General features: G+C 38.1%; 1 protein-coding gene across 3 annotated transcripts in view; it reads right to left on the reverse strand.

Annotated features, from left to right (window-relative positions):
- The window catches only part of CPNE4 (copine 4), a 253617-nt gene that overhangs the window by 41163 nt on the left and 194370 nt on the right, over positions 1 to 18084 (reverse strand). For all 3 annotated transcript variants that reach the window (XM_068674544.1, XM_068674543.1, XM_068674542.1), the window contains exons 8-10: positions 9322 to 9420; positions 1370 to 1456; positions 690 to 749 (exon numbers count right to left, since the gene is read on the reverse strand). In XM_068674544.1, coding sequence (XP_068530645.1) covers positions 690 to 749; positions 1370 to 1456; positions 9322 to 9420 — 246 coding nt within the window. The remainder of the gene's footprint in view (positions 1 to 689; positions 750 to 1369; positions 1457 to 9321; positions 9421 to 18084) is intronic.

Genomic DNA, 18084 nt, shown 5'->3' on the forward strand with positions numbered 1-18084 from the left:
GTTGCAGTGGTCTGAAATAACCAAATTAGGCCTATGTGAAAAAGAGATATATAGGACATATATATATAAAAGGAGATCATATAATATAAACAGAAAGCAAGGAAGCACAGAATTTCTTTACTGTAGGCTGCAGTTTTTTGCTTCAGTGCCCACAAGAGAATCTCTGATACATTTCTGGAGACAGCAACAAGGCAGACAAGCAGCGTGTGCTATCATCATGGGTAGTAATGCAACTGAGGCAGGAAGAAGTAAAACATGCAGACAGCTTGTGATTAAGTAGAACCACTAGGTTATGAATGAACAGAGCTATAGGCACAGAGACATTGACTTTCCCTGGTTCCATGTAGGTAGAAAACTGATAGTGATGAATTTGCACAATACTGTAGCTGGTGGACTTACAACTGAGATCAGCATTAATTTAGGCATCATCTTCTTGCCCCCTGTTTGGAGCCGTCATTACTTTTTGCAACATGATTGTCATTGCTCTAAAACATAATAAATCAGTATGTGCACAAAACTCCTACTTGCATTAGCATAGGTTTATTTTCTGGGCACAATACATTTTGCAATAACACCTTAATAACTTATTAAGGAATGATGTATAAGATTCTTTTCTTTATGAAAGTGATGAATCAGTATCTAACGGGATTCTCTTTCTTAAAAACATGTTAGAGAAGTAAGACACTTACTGTAAACTGTATTTGGCAGCCTCCCATGATATAATCTAAGAAAGAATGCATCTTGTGGATCTGCAGACAAGAAAGCAAGACATGTAAATTAACTGTGTACTGCTAAAATATCAGAGTGTGGAACTGCCTGAAAAAAAGTAAACTGGAAGAAGGGGAGGGACCAACTGAAAATAAGGTACAGGAAGAAAGTGTTTCATACAGTTGAAGAAAGGAACAAAAATTTAAAGAGCAAAAATACCAAAATGATCCTAAAACTATAGAAACATAAATTGACATCAAAAATAGAACTGGGCTCTACTCATTCTCAGTTGGAAGTCAATGAGAATTTTGCCACTGGTTTAAGAGGAACAAGAAAAAATTTGTAAGTTCGGAGATGTGAATTTTGGAAGGACTGGAAGGGAAATACACATGAGGCCATTTGGCAAGCTTGGAGTCATGAATTTAGTACTGCCTACTCCATTGCACAACAGAAGAGACAGGACAAGAGAAATTACAGAGGAACACTGGGAACAGTTAGCTTACTTTTGGGATCCAAGTCCTTGTCTTTACTTTTTTGTAGTGGATCAGTTTCTATTGCTTTCTCCAGACAGTTCCACTTTGTTGTCTACGTTTCCAAACACCATTAAAATACATCACTGACAGCTTAGAAAAGAAGCAGACAATGAGCAAAACACAAATACCTTGCACTGGTTAAGGATCACAATGCCTGAGTTCTTGTAATTCTTCTTCTTTGCTTTGTATTTGGGGTTAATGCATTCCCATTGTACCTGTGAAAAAAAGAGGTCACTACATGAAGGAAAAATTACGTACACATTGAATAATTAGCAAAGAAGGTAGTGTCTGATTTCCACAGTTGACTGAATCCTATCAATAATGGTGCACACACAAGAAATAATTAAAAACATTAACTATGCAGAGAATTAACTTAACAGAAAAGGTCCCGAGGCAAACATCTGTCTTCAGTTGGGTGCATGCGGACATGGTGCTCAGAGAGGTACCCAGATTTTTGCATTGTCAACTTCCAGTCCTGTAGGTTCAGGTATTATGTGAGCAAAATTTAGGATCTTTTGAGATTATATAAGGAGACAAAATAAGAAGGAATTTAATACAATTGAAAATACCCAAGAAAGCAACCTGATGTATTCTTTTAGCTGCAAAACTGCATACACAGTATCACTGGTGTTTTCTATTAAACTCCTAATTAGAGAAATTCTAATCAGACATCATGTCATTCTTTCTTGAAAGAGAGCAAGACTTTCTCCTTTAAGTCTGACAATAAAACAAAAAGTTAAGAAAACCACTAAATTGCGGAAAGAAATTGCATCTAGTTAATGATATATTTAACAAATTAAAAATTGAAAGTTATCCCTAAGAATATATTTTTTAAACTTCTTTGCAAATGTTCTGTTTAGTTTTCTTTACAAATACTCATTTCTAAAGCAAAATAGTCCTACTTTGTTACCGAAATATGTTGCCTTATTTCCATCATAACATCTCTGAGAGTCTTACTGATTTTCATTTTAAATGTTCTGCCTTCTCTAGTTTCAGGCAGACTGATAAAGCCGAACTATCAGACGTTGACTGCTAATTACTACAATATTATTCATGTGTTGTTGCAGGAGCAAAATACGTGTTTGCATGTGCAAGTATCCATCAGCATTTTTAAAACCAGATTTGTATGTGTAATGTGTTATTAAGTAAGGTTAAGAACACATTATTTTCCTTCAGGGAGGTGTTTTCAAGTGCTGCAAGAAAACAGGTGACCTCTAACCAGATGCTGAATAAAACAAAGAATGTATCTTCAAAAGGAACCAGGACACTCTGCTAAAAATCCACACTACGACATTTTACAATGAAATATATCTAAGTGTTACAATACTTTACCTATAGTGTAGACCTTCGTATCAGATTTGTCTGAGAAGAGTGTTTGAGCATGTAAAATCACGTTTATCATATGAACTTATGAAAATGTTGAGCTTCAAGCCACTTCCTAACACCAATTATTTCAATGTCACTGAAGTATTTAAAGCTTGGAGTTCTGTCAAGTGTCAAAAAAAGGAAGGCAAAACATATGGCTCTGGAGCAATATGAGACCTTCTTTTGCACAGGGGAGGAGCAGTATTTTCATCATTGCATTTCTGGAGACAGGCGACAGAGCCAAGAATGGGAAAAGATAAAAAAAAAAAATGGTCCAACTGCAGGAAGCACATCTGCTTGCTTAGCCTACAGCTCAATTATTTGTCTCGTGAAATGAATTTTCCACTGAGAAGACAGGCAGACACAGGCCCACATGTTCAGGGAAAATCCTCCATAAGCATTTTTTCTCTACTCAAGAGAGGTAGTCAGGCTCAAGAAATAAAAGCCCTTCTTTCCAACTACAGAGAGCTTGTTGTGACACAACGCAAGAGCACAATAAGCTCTTTATTTGGAAAAGAAACCTGACAGTGAGGGAAAATCACTGCCCACGTCTTGATATGTTGCTGTCTGGCAAGATGGTTTAGCACAGTTATCTCCAAACTTATTGGAAACATTCCTACAGAGAATCTGTGCTGTCTGTACATCACAGAGAAGTTGTAATATACTGAATAGAGAGATAAAATAGGGGTCAAGATTTTTGCTCCTCGCTTTGCCAGTGCACTACACTGGAGAGATCTCATGCTTTCCCTTGAATATTCAAGGTGCAGTTCCTTAATTTTATCATCCTCCAACATGAACACTTCTAAATGTCTATGTTTAGACAATAATGCCTGGCTTTTCCTTTGCAAAAAAAGATTGTTTAAGCCTGAATATAACGTTTATTATGTTAATGTCATTGGTTTCTGGAAGAAGTTTATACTATATGAGGACCAAAGCAGTGTAAAACTACTTCAGGGGAGAAAAATCTGCTCCTCTCAGCTTCTCTGTGATAACTGTAAAACATACGTAGGAATGTTCGCCTACATTTGGAATGCAAATCACTAACATGTCATTGGGTGATGTGGATAAGAAAGCAATTCAAAGAACAAGCTAGCTAATTCCTAGAAAATAGAAAATTAGAAAGCAAGAATTAATTTGCACCTATCATATCTGTTGATGTGGTAGTGGAGAGGGAAAGGGGAAGGGGAAGGGGAAGGGGAAGGGGAAGGGGAAGGGGAAGGGGAAGGGGAAGGGGAAGGGGAAGGGGAAGGGGAAGGGGAAGGGGAAGGGGAAGGGGAAGGGGAAGGGGAAGGGGAAGGGGAAGGGGAAGGGGAAGGGGAAGGGGAAGGGGAAGGGGAAGGGGAAGGGGAAGGGGAAGGGGAAGGGGAAGGGGAAGGGGAAGGGGAAGGGGAAGGGGAAGGGAGTCCATCCCCTGTTAATGGGTAGGCTTAAAAAGATAAGACTTTCACATGAAACTCTCAATCTTTAGTAACACACCAAGATTTGGTTCTGACCTTGCCAGTTGCCACAGCTCAAGCTGAAGATGTGACAAGTGTCCTTTGAAGGAAATTCCCTATACAGACCTCGTCACATCTCCAGCTCTTCCAAAGACAACGGAATTCAGAATACAGCTCCAAGCGGGTAAGTAATAATGCAAAACAACTTTGAAATATTTTGCTTGTACTGTGAGGACAAGCCCAAATTTCAGTCTGCTCTTACATTCCCGGTATTGATTTGGTATCTGACATTGTTTTTATTGATTCATTTTTGTCTCTTAAATTAACTTTTCAGCTAAGTGGAAACTAATGCAAGAGTCTGGAATCTGATGCTAATGGTAAACATTGTGAAATTTGGATTCGTCATCTTGAAAGTCACTTAACGTTTCCTCCAAATGCCTGGCAGCTCTGGGCAATACAAGGTCTTCTCTGTCAAGCACCACACTGAATCTGAAACAGAAAACTACCTGGTTTTAAGTATCTTCTGTTTATTGAATATAAGTACTGTTGCGTATGATGATAATCAAACCCCAAACTATTCTTATGTCCCATCTGTGCTTAGCTACTTAAAGAAGCAAAAGCCCTGATGTGAGGCTCATAGTCAGGTATCTGAACAAATGGGGGAAACCAGCTGAGATTCCTGAAGGATCGCACCTGAGGATGGACCTCAGCAGCCCTCCAGCTTGCAGTAATAGCACTAGAGATAGTAAGCACAGTAGGGTTTCTTCCTCCCCTTTCCTTTCTGTGTGTGAATACATACACGTTCTTTTTTTTTTTTTCTTGTAATATAGGAACACAGGAACAGATTTTTCCCTTATGTAATTACTGCATTGCGTGAGAATCCAGGTGATTTCTGTTTCTATGACGTTTTTCTCTGAATCCCTCTGGTTTTATTGCCTCCATGTCAAAAAAAAAAAAAAAAAGATACTTTATTCTCATATAACATATATATTTGGAACTAATCATAAGAATACAATAAACTAAGTATTTACTAGTATTTCACTAAAAATATTCTATATAATAATAAAATATAAAAAAAAAAAATATTTCACTGTCACAAAAAGTGATGGACTTGTTCTTAATTTTGTGTGTGTGTATAAAGACTATGATGAAGAAGTAAATGATGAATTTTGGTGAGAGATGCTAAACAGAAGGCTTAGAAATGTCTATTTCAGATGTACATTTAAACAACAGGATGTGTTTGCCCCTTTCTTATTGTCGGTCAGTAGGAAAATAGGCTACCTGTCAGGAAACAACAGTCTGTGACAACAAGGTAATTATTAAGGAACAGAAACACACACCAAGCTATTACCCAGAGTCACTGAAAAGATTTTTCATTATCAGGAAGTTTTCTTAAAAAGCATGAATTGATTTCACCTGGATCACAAACCAAAGGCCAACCAGCTTTTCCAGAATTCAGTAATTTCAGTCGCTAAGAAGCAACTCTGATTCTGAAGGCATCACAATTCAAGACTTGTGAATCTCACCCAGGACCTGCCACATTTAGGAAAGGCATTCATGAATTACTCACACCACTCCTGACCAAAACAGGTGATCAATCATTCAGAGAAGAAATCTTCTCTTCTTCCTTCACACACTACTGCTTCAACCGCTACCAAGCTGTCAGTGCTAGATTCACATTTATTTAAATGATGCCTGGTTTCAAGCACAAATTTCCAAGAGATCTCACAGAAGAGGCAAGTCAGCAAGCCAACCATAAAATCATCTGATCAGAAGCTGACACTCAACATTTGGAATAATCAATACTCAGCCAGGGTATGCAACAGTCTACGAAGCACCATCACCTCCTGTAGCACATATCCATCCTGATCATCCCAAGAGGTTCTGTAGCATTTGATAGTTTGGCTACAAGACTTGTAATAATAATAAGACATATCTCACTTGAGGAGCAGGTTGAAGAATGAGATAGAATACTATTAGTGCTTTCTGGAGGATGAACTATGAACAATTAAAAGGCAACCTCAAGATCCTTTTCAAATCCACCAAATGGAGATGAGGTGAACTGGTGAAATGATGTGAGGTACTAGCAGCACACAGATGACACACAGTTTTTCCTGCACACCAACACATACTACTAGTATACTACTCTCATCCTTAGCAATTAAAATTATATATGACAATTTTTGGAACTGACACCAACTAATACAGATGCTGCTGATGGGCAGAGGGAGAGCTTTGCCACTGGTATAGCCTCCTTTAACTCTGCACAGATTTGCAGCTGGTACTTAAGGAGAGATCCCTCATCCCTGCCAATGGTAAGTGTTCCTTCTTATTCTCTCCTGTTGTCTGGGAGACTGAAAAACCCTGGCTGCCAATCCCTAGGATGTTTTGATTATCTTTTGACAGAACTACAGCAATGTACTGTAGCTGGCCATAAAGCTTACTGCATGAACTAAAATACAACCATAATAAAAAGTTTCATTGTGTCTCCTCAGCTACTCAAACAGGAATGTCAGACCTGAGCTCTGCTCTTCACACTGGCTTCCAAAGCTGTTGAGATCGGATTTCAGATTTTGGTCCTCATCTTCAAGACACTCGCTCTTGAGATGCTTTATGAAAGAATGGTTAACGCCACAGACTGAAGGTTGGCAGTTTTATTCTTCTGACTGGAAAAAGTACTACATGGAAAACATAACATTTTCTGATCAGAAGCTATGAAAAAATCTCTTCTACGAAGGAAGGGCTACATCTAACCTACCCATCGCCTCACCCTCGTTTAATTACATTTCTCTGATGTGGCCTTCCTTATTAGAAATATCTAGCAACACACCCACTTGAATGCAAACCACTTTCCACCTCCTCTGCCATTCCTTCAACCCCCTTTATTCAAAGTCAACACTCCATTGAACGTGTTTTTTCTTAGGTGAGAATAAAACTAAGGAAAAAAAAAAAGACAAATGCTAATCATATCACACCATGTTGCGCAACAGATGTTGAGACAAACTATGCACCCAAGACGTATTATGGGGTCCACAGCCAACAGCACATATTGCCTTTAGCAGAAACATTTACATCTGAAGGATAGAGGAAAAGGAGAGAAGAAGTAGGAAGGAGGAACAGAGAGAAAGGGGAAGAGAAAAAGAGAAATTGCTCTTTGCTGGTCAGCCAGAAAGACAAGTGATGTGGTCCCACACACAAGCAACCTCCCCTTGCAGCATGTGATCTCCCGCAATACTTTTACCTCAATAACTAAATTGTTTCCATCACGACCTGCTCAAATTGCCCATTGTGCTATTAGTGACAACTGGGGCCTGCAATCATCAGGTGCAAAAGCTGTTTGGGATGTGCATATGAATTTTGGGACAATATTTATTAACCATTTAAATGACTATTATTACCTACTATGTTATCCAATAAAAACTTTTTTTTTTCTTCCCCAGAATGTACTACAAAAAATAAAGAAGTTAGAAAAAAAAAAGGTTAGAAAAGAGGTGGGGGGAGAAGTGAGTCCCATGCTAGTTGCAATTGTGTCCCATGAGAACCACCTACAACAACAGTATCAGGTTTTGCAGGTACAAGCCCGCAGAGTAACCGCACAAGAGCAATAAAATGAGAGCAACAAGGGAGAAATAATGCCGCAACAGCTTAAAAGCATGGAGGAGAAAAGCTGCACATTTACAGTGAAAAGCAGTCTGTGATGTTACAGGGGAAAGGCAGCTGGCAGGATGGCAAAGGGAAGCAACATAAAGGCTTAGGCAATTAAGGCAACATTAAATTATTCCTGGATGGCACTCTTTTAATACAATATGAGTTTATATAGACAAGAACAAGGTTTGACAAATGACCATGTTAATGTCCTATGCCCCTGACAGGGTAATCATCCTTTTCACTAGCTGGGGATGAAAAGAAAATACTGTTCCTCCATCAGATTAAAAAATGTATAGTTTATCCATCACAGCCATTCAGTACTCTGGACAGTAAGCCTCTTGTCTTGTTCAACAAGCTGTTTGGGAAGGACTCTGATGCCATTTAAGAAATGTTTATGCTGAAAAGTTTCACCCTTTACCACTTTCACATGGCATCTTTCCCAGCCATAGCCACTTACATTCAAAACTGGGGTGCTATCATAACACTGCCCTTGTTAATGTTATTCACTCTGGAATTAGTTTGCCTGTTTAGATAGGTTTTGCTTCCACTCAGATTCGGTTTGGTTTAAGTTTTGGCAGGAAACACTTCATGTAGGTGATGTAAAAGCTGCAAAAATTTAGCCCAGTCTCTTGTAAACGGGTCTTAATCCTCTAACTTAATTTGACTCTGAGAAAACAAAGTAGGGTTTCATTTACACTCAGGTTCTGTTCAGGATGTATTTGTAATGGGTTAATACACGACTCATATATATATCAATGGCATTTTACACATAAGCAATATACGCAAAACTCTAGAACGTCAATAGAAGACATACGGAAGAATAGTAGAAACTTCTCAACCTATAGAATAGTTTGACTGAACCACTTAATAAACACCTTTTGTCTCTGGTAGCTTGCTATTAACCCATTATAAACATAACCCTAATGTAAAGCTTGAATAAAATTTATTATGCACTTCTGTTTAGTTTTGAGATCACCATGAAGCAGTGACTACAAATTATCAGCAGATTAGAAAGCCAACATATTTAACTTCCCCTCAGAGGATTTATCAAAACACCTTCAGGATTAAGTAATAATAGGAAATGACAATTTCTCAAATTAGATATGCCAAATCATTTATCACATTCAATAATTACCATCAACTCCAATTTGAAAAGATCAAGCTGACATAAAGAAGTGAAATTATTAATAACCTAACAACTTCATTTTCCTTTAGGACTGCAATTCATAAGACATTTCAGAAACTGAAAGTTTTATTATGATGGGTCCCAGTTAGAGCTGATAGCAATAGATGCAGCACATGAGAAATGGAGAAAGATGGAGAATGACCCTCACCCAAAAAAGGGGCTGTAGGCCAGCTGGGGAATGCTTTGAGTACCCAGATTGTGCCTCTGCTTTGCCATAACAGTACAGCACATCATAGAAACCACGTGCTTAGGCTCAGTGTAAATAAATATTAGCAGAAAGAAATGCCTGTGAATGTGAACTCAAAAAACAGCCTAGGAGATAAACAGAACAGCTGAACTTCCAAGAAACAATGAGGCAATGTCATCTGCAGCATTACAGAATTGTCTGAGGAACAGAGCTCTACAAAGCTTGTATACTGACACTGCTTGGGTTGTCCCCACCTACCTGTCTCCCTTCCATAGCTCCTCGCATTTCCTTGAAAGTCGAGCTAAATTCTCCAATGAAGTCATGCTTCCCATTGGAATCCCAGTCCCAAACTATGCACTGAGGAGAGAAAAGGGAAAAGAACATAAGAGCACATTTTTCTTCAGACAGAAAACAGGTTTTATTGACAAGCACTACAGGAAGAATTATGATATGCACTGGATGGAATGTTTCATCAGAAGGAAATCACCAGTGATATTAAAAACATATTATTGTCCAGATCAAAATGAAACGACAAGTGGAATCTCAACACAGCTTGCTACTGACAGCTTTGTGTTATCGAATTGGCTGATGAAAGCAAGGTCATGTATTTTAGAAAGAAAGGATTCATCTTTTAGCTAGGTGTAAAATTATTATGTATGTTTGCATGTTCATGCTGAAGTGGTGTCCTGAATCAGGAGTAACCTACCTCACTGAAGTGCTTTACAAATATCAATTAATTTTCAAAACACTAGTTGCTGTGGTCAAATGTTACTCTTCTCATTTTTACAGTCAGTGAAGATGAGACAATAGTTACAGAGATCATCTTCTGAAATGGCTTTGATTTCATACACGTCAGTGTTTGGTGCCCATATCTTGGATGTTTTCCAGTGTTGCTCAACAGTCACTACTAAAGCAAAATCCTGCTGGTAGTCATTCACAAATTCATGCATAAACATGAATATCTCAATGAGCTTGAGCTGTAAGAATTTATGTTGCAAACATTTCTAAATAAAATTCAGCTAGCAAAGACAAAATGCAGAGCAGTGATTACAAGCTTTGTTAAATATTAATTTTAAAACTAGTACAAAGACAACAAAGGGGCTTACAGCATTAAAGTATGAAATCCCTAATTCAGCTTCATGGTCTCACTAGCTAAAGCTTGCATACATTGACAGAATCAGGAGCTTTTACTCAAAGTATCTTGCTACCAAACAACAGTTTTCCTTATTATTTTTTAAGTAGAATTGCTTCAAAGCCACCTCTGCAGCCACATGAGGATTGTGTTGTCATTTGGCTATCAGATGGATTTGAGGGTAACCTTGAAGTTGTGGTAGAGATACTCTCTGCTGAGAAAGGCAGGAATGACCACAACTGGGGTAAACTTTTGAGTTTACCCACTGAGACCACCAGATTTTGACTGGACCTCAAGCATTGAATTTTTACAGTAAAGCATTTTAGTGGAAAAGACTTCCACTTCCTCTGGCTATGCTTTCTAGCTAGCCTTTTAATGTTGCTCCATTTATACTGAATCACACAGTCAGAGTTGGTATCTAAGCACTGTGGCCAATCCCTTTTCACTGCACCACCAAAAGAGTGGTTTGTAAATTCAATTTGAGGGTGTGAGACTTAATAGAAAGCTTGCAGCATAGGCAAAATGACCAAATTCTTATAGCAAGAGCAAAAGAACAAAAACTTTCATGAGAGAAAGACTAACAACAGCTTAATACAAGTGGGGTCTCACACAAAGTCTGCCACAACAGATATTCATCACCTAACAACCTCCCATCACAGCCATAAGTTAATAAATAACAACTTCAGCACAAAATATTTGTCCATGTGAGGTGCATTGACTTGAAGAATAGGTAGGAAGGTATTTGATCCGTAAATCTAAGCCAGTTCCCTGAATTTATTAAGCTATTAAGAGCTCATGTACCTCAGCTGCCTTTGTAGAAGGAACACAGGTGGTGATTTCACTAAATTTATACCCAGGACTCCTCCATGCACTATAACACCACCCACGTTATCATTTATATTCCTTTTTTCATAATGACAGTAGCCTTTTTTTGAACTTTCGATACTATTCTACTTAGCCTCAGGAAGAGATTTGGTTTGATGCAAGGGGAATTTCTCTGATCCATATAGAAGATGTGTAGCAGTGCTAAAAAGAACTGCTCACAGGGAAAGAGTACAAGCATATGGCATATTGCTCCAGACATTAATCGGTTGAAACAGCTCACTGGTCAGCCAAAGACTTGGTTCTTAAGACTGTTATTTTGTTGTTCTATCACCTGTAATTTTGCTTAGTTTTTATGCAGGGAACCCAAAGGAAAATATGATCTCCAGTTGATATTTGAAAAGTGATTATATTTGTCTCTGAGACACAGAGTTCCTTTTTAATTGCTTTGACATTGGAAGGGAGAGGGGGTAGATGCAGGGAGATCGGTTCCTCTCTGTGTTTGTTTATAGACGACATTTTATACAGCAGTAATCAAATGAGAGTGGGTTTCTGGTTCTGCTAGTGGTAACATTGCCTGAAACATAACTAGACACAGTATTTTTATCACTAACAGCCCTGATGAATTCTTCTGACTTCATTAAAAGTCACTATGTGCTTATCAACTGCAGTTTTTAGAAGAGCTGGTAACAAAAAAAAAATAAAAATTAATTCAAAAAACAATTTGAAAATATTTCTATTTCATATGGTTTGAGAAGGCCTCCTTTTCACTTTCCATGAAATTTCCTATTAATGTAACTCATTTTTTAATTGAAATTACTTTCTAAATATTTCATGAAAAAATGGATTTCATAGATAAAGCACGACTTAAAAAGATTCTTTTTTCTTCTGCAATGATTGTGCAAATGGTTTAAGATCTTAGAAGGAACACTAAGTAAAAAGATATGTCAAAACCTCATAGCAAAATCGATAAAAATGTGAGAATGCTGGCTAATTTTCAAAATGTTTTCAGAAAAAAAAGTATTTCACAAACAAACAAAAAAATGTGAGTTTTTCAACAAGCTTTACTTTGTCGGTTCTATCTTTACACTCTGTTAGAGCATAAAAACAACAATAGACCTAACAGGCCTCCAGGAAAATGTGCTTCGAAACATTTCTGCTAGAATGCTTACTCTCACGAGGAGGGAAAAGCTCTGCCTGCTGATTTGTGTTGAGAATTTTAACTGGAGATGGGCAAAGTTAAGTTACATTTAAAATGCCCACCCAAGCAGGGATCCAACTTCTTGTTTGTCTCAAGCTAGAGGTTTGCTAACTTTAGCTTTCAGAAAGCCAGATGGTACTTTAATCTTCATACTGCCTTCATGGAAAAGACAAACAATGACAGTATTATCTCAGTACCATTTGCACAATTACAGCTAAGGGAGAAAGGGAGCTCCTGCAAGTACATCCATTACAACTTCCTTTTTTTTCAGAGCTTCACATGGGGCCATACAAATTAATTGTTATTCTCTGAAAAACATGCTGTACACATGAAAGATTCTGCATTTTAACTTCTTGTGAAAAGTATTTTTAAAACATACAAATACTGGGGCCCAGAAGTTTTTATAAAAACCTACTAAAATAAGCAGGGAAGCACCTTGGCAAATTATGCAGAATTAGGTAAAGACCAGATGTGACAGTCAGAGGATTATTTCCCTATGAAATATTTGAAAGATTTTTGTTTGTTTGTTTGTTTGTTTGAAACAAGGCCCTATGTGCTTTTCAAAACAAATCCTCCATATATAATCCTTTATCTCTAGGTAGACCTTAATGTATTCCTTGGCTCTGCCCTCTTACAGGTTGCTTAAGCAGGTGATTAATAGCATACTTACACTCTATTAAAAGTCTCATTAATTAAGCTGGCTTTCCATATGTTTAATTTTAAACACTGGTAAATCAGTGTTCAGATAACTGGGTAAAGAATTCAGTCTTCTACCTCTTGGTTACAAGTTCAAATGCAGGGAATAAAAACTTCTGACCATCTAATCCTACATGGTGATGGAATAGCGTTGATTGGAAAGATGGACAACATCCTCCATCCCTGCATGGTCCTTTCTGTCTTTCCAAAATATTTGCTGCTTCAGGGAAAGGGAACACAGCTTCAAGCTTTCTCAAGGAACTGATACCTGATTGAGCTAACGAGTATAACTGCTACTAAAAGACGAGCTCAAAGAATCAAGCCCTGGGTATGAGCACTTTCAGCTTTCCTTCTAAATGCCACAAAATCAAAGATTTCCTCTTAGGCTGAAGTTGAACTTTATCACTGGGGAAAGGAGAGGGAAGGCTCCATTTTAGGAAGAAAAAGGTCCTTCAGGTGGATGCAGGTGGAAATTTCCCCCGATTTTATTACTGTCTAGCTTTCTCACTGAGCAGAGACGTTGGCAACACTCTCACTACAATGGGAACTTCTGAGCAGCATGCAAGAAAAAATGTATTTGCACTGGAGCTGCAACTGCATGGGCTTCTCTGGCAGAATTTCCTAGCCTTGCTACCTCTGTGTGAGCAAATAAACTTGCACATTTTTAAAACTACATTTCACTAAAATATCATTTGGATTTTATTAACCATTCTCCAGCTCTATTCAGTACTTATGTCCTATGGTGTGATGATGCTGAGGTAAGAAATTAAACAATTTCCAAATCCAGTGTCTCTCACAGAGTGAGGCAGCATTCTTGTTTGATAATTCAACAGCAAAAGAAGAATTCCTACCTCAGATTTTGACAATATGATCCAAACTCAAACTTTATTTTTTAAAGTTTAATTCAGGTGACCTGACTTGACACAACAAAGTGGTGTCCCAAGTCTCAATCTATGAGTTGAATTGTATTTTCACTAAGCAAAATTCCTATGTAATTGTCATAAAAGAATTCTTTCCATGCTCGCCATCCTATTTAGCTCTGACCACAAGGAGAACTAACTAAGAGCAAAGACTGACCCATGTAAGTATGCATTTGTGTGTGTAGGTGCTGAGGTTATTTTCCCAATATATCTTTGGGAAAAAGCTTAAAGTGATTTGTCCCCTTTAGGTTGTCATGGTGAGACAACGGTTATATGTAGCATCTTTGTGCAGAGGTGATGGAGAGACTTGTAACTTAACCTTGTAATTTTTGAACCAGCCCAAAACATGCTCTAAAGGTTAGTTTTTAACAGACTGGCAGTCTCATGACTAAATCCTATCTGGAGGTTTCTGACAATCCATTTGAGTTGCCCTCAGCCAGAGAGACACTGCAGATTACAGAATGTACAAAGCCATCAAAAACTAAGAAATTCCCAGTCCTGACAGCCTGAATTTCTCCAGCTGTGCTTGTGCTTAAGTCCAAACACAAAGTGTTAGTATTATTTGTGCTGGTACTACCTTGCCACCTAGGTGGAGAGGTATAGCTCGGGACCTGTAACAAACCTCCTAGCAGCATAACAGCTTATATAACTTAAAGCACTTCATTAACCTGGGACCACAAGACATCAGCTTGAGTGGGAAAGAAGACCATATGCCCACTCTCCAGCTGCCTTCTCCCACAGAAGGGCAAAACCACCAAGAAGGCAGCAGCCCCAAGCATCCAAAATAGTCCCTTGAATATGAGGCTCCCTAGGCTGATCTGTCTCTGATGCATGTGGGAACGTAGCTCATACATTGCATAAGGAAGAGATTTCTCTGTGCGGTATTACTTCAGTATCTATCCTCTGAGACTCAATAAGGAGTGAAATGGATACCTTTTAAGGAAGAAATTATCTCTGCTCATTAAATGCCTGAAGTCCCTAACGAGGTTTTGGGGCAACAGTACAGGACAAGTAGTTAAATTCAGAACAGAAATTGTCTTGTGTGACTTTTCCTTACACTTCTGTGAAACGAGATATTTTGTGGATATGATATGGAGGACAATGCTCGTTTTTGGACCTGAATGTAATAAACTACAGCCAGTCAGTGACAATGCTTTTACCTTTCAGCTCTAAACTAAAGTAACACCACAGTAATTTTTAGGTAGGAGTTTATATGACTCCCAGAGAAACAAAATATTGAGGCAAATGTCAGTGACCCACCCTGCTTCTATAATCACCCCACGTCACCAGGTGGCATAAGTGTCCTGCGATCAGCGACAACTTAATTAAAAAAAATAATCAGAAAAGCCCAACAGAGGTGGTGAAAAAAATCTGAGGGAAAAAAAAAAAAACTTTACTTGATCTTCAAAGTGATTTTTTCTGGAACAAATTTTTCTGAGTCTGTGTCTCATCAGGTTTGTTATTACTTGATAACGAAGTAAACCTACTGTACCTCCCTGAAGTATATCTACCCTATTTGGAATACTTCAAAGAAGGTCTTTTTATAGGAAGGTCTTTATCCACTATCTACCCATTCTCCCCACTTGGGTATGAGAAAAGCTATGTGAAAGCTTCAGTACAAAAGCTGAAACACTTCATGTTATCCTACTTCCATATTCATGATGTTCCAAGGCTCAAATCTTCATTACCCACATCACAACCCTGGGTTACATACCGGAGAATAAATTAAATTGGCCTTTCTTCCTTTGTAGGAAATTCTTCAATCCGTGTTTTCTTCTTCCAAGCTGGTCATCACTTAGTTTTCTCTTTTTGTTGGAGAAGGAGCCATCCTTCTACAACAATTTAAAATAAACTTTTTTTTTTATGGCTCATTTTAGATTTCCTCTGAAGTTGGGCTCCAGTGAGAATAGACTGTACCAGTTGTAATGAACCAATGTTTCTTGCGAGTCTCTCACTGGCTGAAGTAAAGCCTTCTTCAGAGCACTGTAGATAAAATATTTGAACTTTTTCCTCTCAGGAAGATTAACTCCATTTTTCAAACTGTTTCTGAACTACTCAAAAAAACTGGACTAATGGCAGAAAAAGAGCTTATACCCTACATTGTTAGGCTTGTGCAGCCTCTATGAAAGCAACCTAGAAACAACTTTTAAAGTTATCTTCTTGACTACAGAGCCTCACTCTTTTTGAGAACTACAGCTTCTTTTCTGCTGAATTGAATTGACTGATCTTCACAGGTAGACCAGCATAGCTGAGTTTGCTCCATTAGAATCAGTTAAAATCCCAGCTCCATTACAGGCAATGAGATGTTTCCTATTAGCTTCAACAGGTGCTAGGATTCCGTCAATACCATTGTGCTTCACCTCCTGTATGTAGACAGTGGTAATTGATACATTACAGTTGACAGGGTTGTATTGGATTCAGATCCTTTGCCTATTGACACAGAAGAAGATTTGAGATAGACACCGATAACTTCCTCTTGGTTAATGGCAAATGATTCAGCATTTCCTTCCACATCCTACAGTAAGTATAGCACCCAAGACAACAGTCAAAACACAAAGAAAAATAATCTCGCTGTGGATCTAAGCTCATGATCCATTTGGTTTCAAAATTATCTGTCTGAGAGAAAGAAGAGTGAAAGAAGGGAAAATCCACAGTTTTCTACAAAGAATGGTAGGTCCTCTGATTTAGGATCAGAGTGAGTGAGTCATGCTTTATTGATAGCTGCAATACAACACCAGACTGAGCCTATTTCACTTCTTGCCAAATGAAAAAAGGGACCATTTACAGAACCATCATCACCAACCCTATCTCTCTATACCACCACTGGAGATTTGAGCACATCAGCAGTGGCTCTGCAATGACAGGAAGCCTCACAAATGGATGTTTTCTCTACTCAACAGCTCACAGCAGGTAAAAACCATCAGGATAATTTCAAAACTAACTAACTAAAAAACATAACTTGTTGATTACCCTTATTTGTATTACAAGGCTATCTAAGAGCCTCAGACATAGAACTTTCACCCTTTTTATTGCTTACATATGCACCCCTCAGATATTTCCCTGAAATAGAGAATTACACTAAAATAAATTACAACATCTGAGAGGGCAACTTATAACTGGATTTTCAATGACTCTGTAGGTTACAACAGTGACAAAAAGACATCTACTTTGCAGCCATGGTTAAGTTTATGCAACAGTCCTCAGCATATATGGAGGAAACTATGCACTTACTAAACAAGTTCAGCATGGAAGTGAATGCACACTTAGACTTGCGAACTGGCTTGAAACAAATGTCTGTGTAGTTGTATCACTTGCCTATTAAATTATTAGTACCTACACTTTTTATGGTAAGGACAAAGAACTCCTTGCTAATTACGTATTTTTTTATATTTTCTCATCCTTTCACCCCAAGCAACTTAATATGCAATATGGAAATGGAATAATTTTTACGTATCCTGCTTACATTCATGAAGACTTAATTGTCTGAGAGACAAAAGAGCACTCTGGAGCACCTTTAAAGCAAATATAAAACAGTGACAGTCCATCTGAATCAATGAGATTTCAGTTGAGCCTATGTCTTTGCCTGAATAGTCCATACCATAATGTTAAACTTTTTACACATGTAATAAACACATAAAACAATAGCGAAACTTAATAAGAGCAAAAACATTTGCAAGCACTGTCCTAAGATTCATTTAGTGCTTCATCAGTGAGATTATCAGTACTTCACACACAGTTTTCTCCATGAACATCTCTCCTTATTTCACATTTGTCCTGACCTTAAGCAAAAGAAAATACCTTCCAAAACTTTTAGGAGAGGTGATAAATCACTTTACTGACATAGTAGTGCCTCCCCTCATTACCAGCATGTATCTGAGATTTATACCTACCTGGCAAACAATCTCGTGTACCAAAAAGGCATTGCTTATCACCAGGCTTCTCTGCTGTACCTACTGGAGAAGCTGCAGACACATCAGTGAAATCTATCATAATTTGTCGGTGCATATCAGTAAGCTCTCAGACAGAACAAGACTGTAGTTCCTACTGTTTATTCTCAGTTCCTAAAAAAAGACTCAAGTTAGCTTTATCTTGTGCTTTCAATCAGCAGATAAAAATCAATCATCGTCTAGAGCAGGGAAGGAAGATGATGTTGGTTGGCAGTAAGAGTACAAAGTGCTCTTCCCTACCAGAGCAGCATGAATCTACCCCCAAACACCACTTGTACTAATGAGGAGTGTGTACACAAAGTG

The sequence above is a fragment of the Anas acuta genome, chromosome 2 (assembly GCF_963932015.1).
Source record: "Anas acuta chromosome 2, bAnaAcu1.1, whole genome shotgun sequence".
NCBI lineage: Eukaryota > Metazoa > Chordata > Aves > Anseriformes > Anatidae > Anas > Anas acuta.